The sequence below is a fragment of the Gobio gobio genome (assembly GCF_949357685.1).
Source record: "Gobio gobio genome assembly, chromosome: 8".
NCBI lineage: Eukaryota > Metazoa > Chordata > Actinopteri > Cypriniformes > Gobionidae > Gobio > Gobio gobio.
This window is the reverse complement of record NC_137114.1, coordinates 48986736-48993739: the sequence shown is the minus strand read 5'-3', so window position 1 is coordinate 48993739 and position 7004 is coordinate 48986736. Positions and strand designations below refer to the sequence as shown.

Here is a 7004-nt window from a genome sequence, read left to right as displayed (position 1 = left end):
AGGAAGTTTGGGAACTTTTAACTCATTTCTATATCCAATACAGCTGTCACATTTGCAACAGTCTGATATATTGCACAAGTCTGTATTGTTTTTAATTGGTAGCATATGTGTCAGTATAATTTTAAGTCTAACTATGCAGTATTGTCTTAGATTCTCCTACATAATGCCTTGAAGAAATTTAAAGTATATAACACACTGCTAAATTAAATAAAAATCAGCATGCCAGAATTACAATATTCTCTTTTTCCAAACTCACTACTACACTCCAGTAGGTGGCGAAAATGCACCTTGAAGTGGTTTACAAACTATCATAAACGTAAAAGAAGAAGATGGTCGTCCTGAGAAGAAATCCAAGCAGAAACAGCTGTATTCTGTATGCCGTATTATAGTAAAAGTTTGTTAAAGAGGAGATTGAAGACATGAGTGATCCAGAACCATCCAGAATAAAACATGAAGATACTGACGAACAAACAGGTTGGTGTCCATTTGTGATTCTTTATTGTTTACTTCTGAGAAACATTAACAGAGCTTCAGTTCAACAGATTGGGTGGCTGTGATATAATAAGCAGTATATAGATGATAAATGACAGAAAATTAATCTAAATGATCATAATCTTTTATAGAAGTTGTCAAACACATTTTAATTATTTTAACAAGTCAGAAAATTTTTGGCATATCAAAGATCTGATACCTGATCTCTATTGCTTTCTTCTGTTAAATCAGAGTTCACTTGAACTGATTTAACCACATAATATTTTTATTTTAGACCAGACGGAAGCCATGAACGAAGTGGAGGGAAGTCGTAGCTTCAAAACTCGAGGAACAAAAGCCAAAAAGCCGTACACCTGCTCTCAGTGTGGAAAGAGTTTCACACAGAAAGGAAACCTTAACATACACATGAGAGTTCACACTGGCGAGAAACCGTACACATGCTCTCAGTGTGGAAAGAGTTTTAATCGCACATCAGTTCTCAGTAATCATCTGCTCTCTCACTCTGGAGAAAAGCCATTTAACTGTGATCAGTGTGGTAAAAAGTTTATTTCGTCATCACAGCTAAAACAACACATGAAAGTTCATGCAGATGAAAAGCCTTATGTGTGTCCTGTCTGTGGAAAGAGTTTTTCACGACTGGACTGTTTTAAACTGCACCAGAAAACACATGATGAAGTGAGAGATCATGTGTGTTATGATTGTGGGATGAGCTTTACTACAATTGCCCAACTGAAACGGCACGAAGTAATTCACACCGGAGAAAGACCTTACAAGTGCTCATACTGTGACAAGAGTTACACTGTGTCTGGAAATCTGAAAGTACATGAGCGACTTCATACTGGAGAGAAGCCGTACTGTTGTACTCAGTGTGGAATTGGTTTTGCACGCAAGGACAGTTTGAAGAAACACACAAGAACTCACACTGGAGAAAAGCCATTCACGTGCCATCAGTGTGGGAAAAGTTTCATTCAAAAACCTCATCTTATCAAGCACACAAGTATTCACACAAGACAAAAGTCTTACACTTGCCCTCAGTGCGGATGGAGCTTCACATTTGAATACAAACTTAAGATACATCTTCGTGTTTGTACTGGAGAGAAATCATACGCCTGCCCTCAGTGTGGAAAGAGTTTCGCACATAAGTCAAGTCTCAGATGTCATCTGCGTGTTCATACTGGAGAAAGACCTTATGTGTGTTCACATTGTGACAAGAGTTTCACTCGGTCAGGAACCTTGAAAAAACATGAGCGACTTCATTGCAAAACCACCATAGACTGATGAGAGACCGTACCACTGCTTATTTGGGAAGAGTTTCACCCGATCAGGAGATTTCTCTCATCTTAGAAGTTGTTGAAATTTATTTTTTTTGTCAGATAAATAAAGGTTAAAGACAATTCTAAAAAATAAAAAATCACAGATTCTTGATTTTATTGCATTTTATTCTGCATATTGCATTTACTCTCAATGACAAATGCGAAAAAGTTAGTTAATGCGTTCATGACCTCAAGGCTAGATTATTGTAATGCTCTACTGGGTGGTTGCCCTGCACACTACACTTAATAAATAAACTCCAGCTTGTCCAAAACCCAGCAGCTCAAGTTCTTACTAGAACCAGGGTGTATGACCATATTAGCCCGGTTCAACACTGCATTGGCTCCTTATTAAACATCAAATCAATTTTAAAAATGTTGAGAGAACCTGAAGAACCACGCAAGAATTCACTCTGGAGAAATGTTTTCACCTGCCGTCAGAGCTTGACAACTGAATACAGATTTAAAGTACATTTAATGTTTTTGTTTTATTTGCATTTTTTTTTCAGCCTAGGTTGTGTGGTTAGGATAAATTGATGCCATCTGCTTATGACTAGTGTCGTGGCAAAATTTCAACTATCACCGCATTACTGAATAAGAGACAAAACCTTGCCCAATTGTCTTTATAAAGATTTATTTTCTTGCAAGAAAGAGTCACAGTCATACAGTCATCCTCAAATGTCTGCAGAGAGCACTAACTAGACATAACAGCACTCAGCTTTTATCAGTTCCCAAAAAAAGTCACTCCTGGAAATTTCCACACATGTCAAGAATCAGTAGCACTTACTCAAATCCCCAAGTCTGCTGTTCATTTTAACTCTGATCTCTAAGTTTGGGCCATCCTGACCCCTAAAGGTCAAATCCCAGTCTTCATGTCTCCTGTACAAAACATGTTTTCGACATAGGTTCCATGTTGTGCGTGTCCCGCAAAGTTGTATATAACCTTTTACCTAGATACACTGATTCTGTATGAATATATGCCATTTATTAAACATTTCATGCACAATGTTTAATCTCGTGGTCATGATTAAAATTTTCCTATAACAATAGTTAGGTGTACTATATAGTGTTCTGATTGTACATGAAATTATGAGAAATAAAACATTGTGATTGCTGCATTAAGTTGTGTGTGCAAATATAAAACAATTTTGATAAACTTTTCAACAACCAGTTTTATTGTTTGATTTGTTACCATTTTAATCTGAATCAGCATATTTCCTTTTTTAGTTATATTTTATTTATTTATTTCCTTGTTTAATTTGATTTCAGTAAAATAAAAAAAAATAAAAGTAAATATCATGCATGGCCACCAAATGTTGATGGTTATAACATCATACACATGTACATCCACTGGACCCACAAAGATATGCCAGCATTTGCCACAGGCTGCTATTTTGCACAAGTCTGTTTTGTCTAAATATGCAGTAATGCCCCTGTTTTAGATTCATAATGCCTTGAAGAAGTAAATGACACTCTTAAATCAGCAGACTAGAATTACAACATTCACTTTTTCCAAACTTAATACTACACTCCAGTAGGTGGCGCAAATGCACTTTGAAGTGGTTTACAAACTTTCATAAAATGTAAAAGAAGAAGATGGTCGTCCTGAGAAGAAATAACGGGAGAAATCCAAGCAGAAACAGATGAAATATGTGAGCTGTACTATAGTAAAGATGGAGTTTATTAAAGAGGAGATTGAAGACATGAGTTATCCAGAACCATCCAGAATAAAACATGAAGATACTGAGGAACAAACAGGTTGGTGTCCATTCTTGAATCTTCATTGTTGACTGATGAGAAACATTAACAAAGCTTTATTTCAGGGTGGCTGTGATATAATAAGCAGGATATAGATGATAAATGGCACAGAAAATGCATTTAAATCATCATACTCTTGTGTTGTCAAACACATTTTATTTGTATTAACAAGACAATTACTGAATTAAACTTTGGCACATCAAAGATCTGATACCTGGTCTCTGGTGCTGTTAAATCAGAGTTCACTTGAACAGATTAAGTTTAACCACTTAATATTGTTTTATCTTAGACTGGATGGAAGTGAAGCAGCAAAAACAAGACCTGAACGAAGCGGAGGAAAGTTGTACCTCAACAACTCGAGGAACAAAAGCCAAAAAGCTGCTCACCTGCTCTCAGTGTGGAAAGAGTTTCACACATAAAAGAAACCTAAACAGACACATGAGAGTTCACACTGGAGAGAAACCGCACGCATGTTCTCAATGTGGAAAGAATTTTACTCGTACATCTGGTCTCAGTAAACATCTGCGCATTCACTCTGGAGAAAAGCCATTTAACTGTGATCACTGTGGTAAAGATTTTAAATCATCATCCCATCTAAAAGAACACCTGATAGTTCATTCAGATGAGAGACCTCATGTGTGTTCCCTCTGTGGAAAGAGTTTTTCATGGCTGAGCAGTTTTAAACTGCACCAGAAAACACATAATGGAGTGAGAGATCATGTGTGCTTTGAATGTTGGATGAGCTTTACTACAGCTACTCAACTGAAACGGCACCAAAGAATTCACACTGGAGAAAAACCTCACAAGTGCTCATATTGTGACAAGAGTTTCGCTTTGTCTGGAAATCTTAAAGTACATGAGCGAGTTCATACTGGAGAGAAGCCGTACTGTTGTACTCAGTGTGGAATTGGTTTTGCACATAAGGTCAATCTGAAGAAACACACAAGAACTCACACTGGCGAAAAGCCATTCGCTTGTCATCAGTGTGGAAAAAGTTTCCTACAAAAACCACATCTTATCAAGCACATGTGTTCACACAAGACAAAAGCCTTACACTTGCCCTCAGTGCGGATGGAGCTTCACAATTGAACACAAACTTAAGATACATTGTGACAAGTGTTTCACACGTTCAAGAACTTTGAAAAAACATGAGCGACTTCATTGGAAACCCAGCATAGACTGTTGAGAGACCGTACCACTGCTTATATGGGAAGAGTTTCACCCAATCAGGAGATTTCTCTCATCTTAGAAGTTGTTGAAATTGTACTTTTGTCAGATAAATTAAGGTTAAAGACAATTCTAAAATAAAATAAAAATCACAGATTCTTGATTGCATTTTACAAAATGTCCCAACTTTTCTGGATTTAGGGTATACAGTATATATCAGGGTTTTTTAATCTCTTAGTGTTACATGATGTGTTTCTGGTCTCAAATTGTAGATTTTGATTATTTCTTACAATTTATACATTTGTGAATTTTTGTCATGATCTTTCTTGTACATAACACTGAACATGTGGTAAAGAGTTGGTTAATGCTTTAAATATGATTGGTGATTTTAATATCCATGAAGATAATGAAAAAGACACTTTGGGATTGGCATTTACAGACATTCTGAACTCTATTGGAGTTAGACTACACGTGTCAGGACCCACTCATTGTCATAATCATACTTTAGATCTAATAATGTCACATGAAATCAGTGCTGATGCTGTTAAAATTCTGCAGCAGAGCGATGACATCTCAGATCATTATCTAATCTCGTGTAAAATATTAGAGGCAGCAAAACCGACTCCCTGTCACAAATATGGTAGAACTATCACTTCTACTACTAAAGATTGCTTTATTAATAATCTTCCTGATCAGTTTCATCTCCTCAGCATACCAGCTTTGAAGAACTCGATGTTGTCGCCTACTATAGTATCGCTTCAGACAGTGGATTGTTGAAACAATACATCAGTACATCATGAACGTAATGACTAGTAATTTCCTACTACTTCATTCTGAATAAACAGTGATTCAAATTATTGGAGCAAAAACCTCCGCCCTGTCAAGTCCTCGTCGTTAGTGAGGAACCTGGGTGTGCTCTTTGATACCAATCTATCATTTGAAAGACACATTTCTAGCATCTGTAAAACCGCATTCTTCCATCTTAAAAATATATCTAACTACGACATATGCTCTCAATGACAAATGCAGAACAGTAAGTTAGTGTGTTCATGACTTCAAGGCTAGATTATTGTAATGCTCTACTGGTTGCCCTGCTCGCTTAATAAATAAACTCCAGCTGGTCCAAAACACAGCAGCTCGAGTTCTTACTAGAACCAGGAAAGTGATGGCTAGTTGATAATCAACCTCGGGCGGTAGATCCTTTTCCTATTTAGCACCTAAACTCTGGAACAGTTTTCCCAGCATTGTTCGGGAAGCAGACACACTCTGTCAGTTCCAATTTAGACTAAAAACGCATCTCTTTAACCTGGCATACACATAGAACATTATCAATTTCTATAATTACAATCCATTAAATGATTGTTCATAAAAAAGAATTCAATTTACGCTAATATTAGTCTCTCTGTTTATCCTGAGGTTTACCGTAGTCAGTCACATCCGGGCCGTATCGAGATCAGATGGAGGACTTCCACATAGACATGACCACAATGCATGATGTGGTCATATTTTGAATGGTCCGATCTAATCTGACTTCTGTCCTGTAATGCTGCCTAAATCAGAATCATACACTCTACGTTTGTTGGCCAGAGGAGAACTGGCCGCACGACTGAGCCTGGTTTTTCCCAAGGTTTTTGTCTCTCTATTCCGTCACCTGATGGAGTTTGATCTGACTGCATTGACGCCATTGTATGAGAACTGAGCTGGACGATGACATCACTGTTTTCTTCAGAGCTGCTTTTATTGATAAATTAACTAAAATGACTTTTTACTATGAAAATTAATCAACCCTGAACTTGCTTAAGCTGGACAATGACACTATTTTCTTCTAGAGCTGCTGTACAGCCAAAATAAACTTTCTTGTATTATTTTCCTGTTATCATCATAAATCTGCTTTGAAACAATCTGTATTGTAAAAGACGTTATATAAATAAAGGTGACAACTTGAAGGTGACTTGAGGGGAAATTTAGTTGTGCACATCTCCCTGTGCCCCTGCTCTTGATTTTATTGGCTCACAGACTGAAGAGAATGGCTTATGAAAAATCTGTCAGTGTCAACATTGTGAGCTTTTTTGGTAAAACTCTTATCACTATCATAGAGCATGTGTAAGGTTCCCTTTACATGTGAAACTCTTTTCACAAATTACTTTTTATGTGCAATTATTTTCAGGCTAGGTTGTGTGGCTAGGATAAATTGATACCATCTGCTTATGACTAGTTAGTTTATTAATGTGTACTATATAGTGTTCTGATTGTACATGAAATCAGGAGAAATCAAAC

The 7004-nt window shown here is 36.8% G+C and overlaps 2 protein-coding genes across 2 annotated transcripts; both read left to right on the top strand.

Annotated features, from left to right (window-relative positions):
• The first annotated feature begins 307 nt into the window (after positions 1 to 307).
• On the top strand, positions 308 to 2964 carry LOC307129969 (uncharacterized protein). The gene is made up of 2 exons (XM_079822792.1): positions 308 to 474; positions 767 to 2964. The coding sequence occupies exons 1-2, from the start codon at positions 420 to 422 to the stop codon at positions 1768 to 1770; spliced, it is 1059 nt and encodes a 352-aa protein (XP_079678918.1). The 5' UTR covers positions 308 to 419; the 3' UTR covers positions 1771 to 2964.
• Positions 2965 to 3430: 466 nt separating this feature from the next.
• On the top strand, positions 3431 to 5092 carry LOC307129992 (uncharacterized protein). Its single transcript, XM_079822822.1, has 2 exons — positions 3431 to 3560; positions 3850 to 5092. The coding sequence occupies exons 1-2, from the start codon at positions 3446 to 3448 to the stop codon at positions 4647 to 4649; spliced, it is 915 nt and encodes a 304-aa protein (XP_079678948.1). The 5' UTR covers positions 3431 to 3445; the 3' UTR covers positions 4650 to 5092.
• Positions 5093 to 7004: the final 1912 nt, after the last annotated feature.

Bases quoted from the DNA above. Each gene is read 5' to 3' on its own strand.
- LOC307129969 (XM_079822792.1), top strand. From the start codon at position 420: ATGAGTGATCCAGAACCATCCAGAATAAAACATGAAGATACTGACGAA. The intron at 475-766 runs GTTGGTGTCCAT...TTTTTATTTTAG, and splicing joins AGATACTGACGAACAAACAG to ACCAGACGGAAGCCATGAAC.
- LOC307129992 (XM_079822822.1), top strand. From the start codon at position 3,446: ATGAAATATGTGAGCTGTACTATAGTAAAGATGGAGTTTATTAAAGAG. The intron at 3,561-3,849 runs GTTGGTGTCCAT...GTTTTATCTTAG, and splicing joins AGATACTGAGGAACAAACAG to ACTGGATGGAAGTGAAGCAG.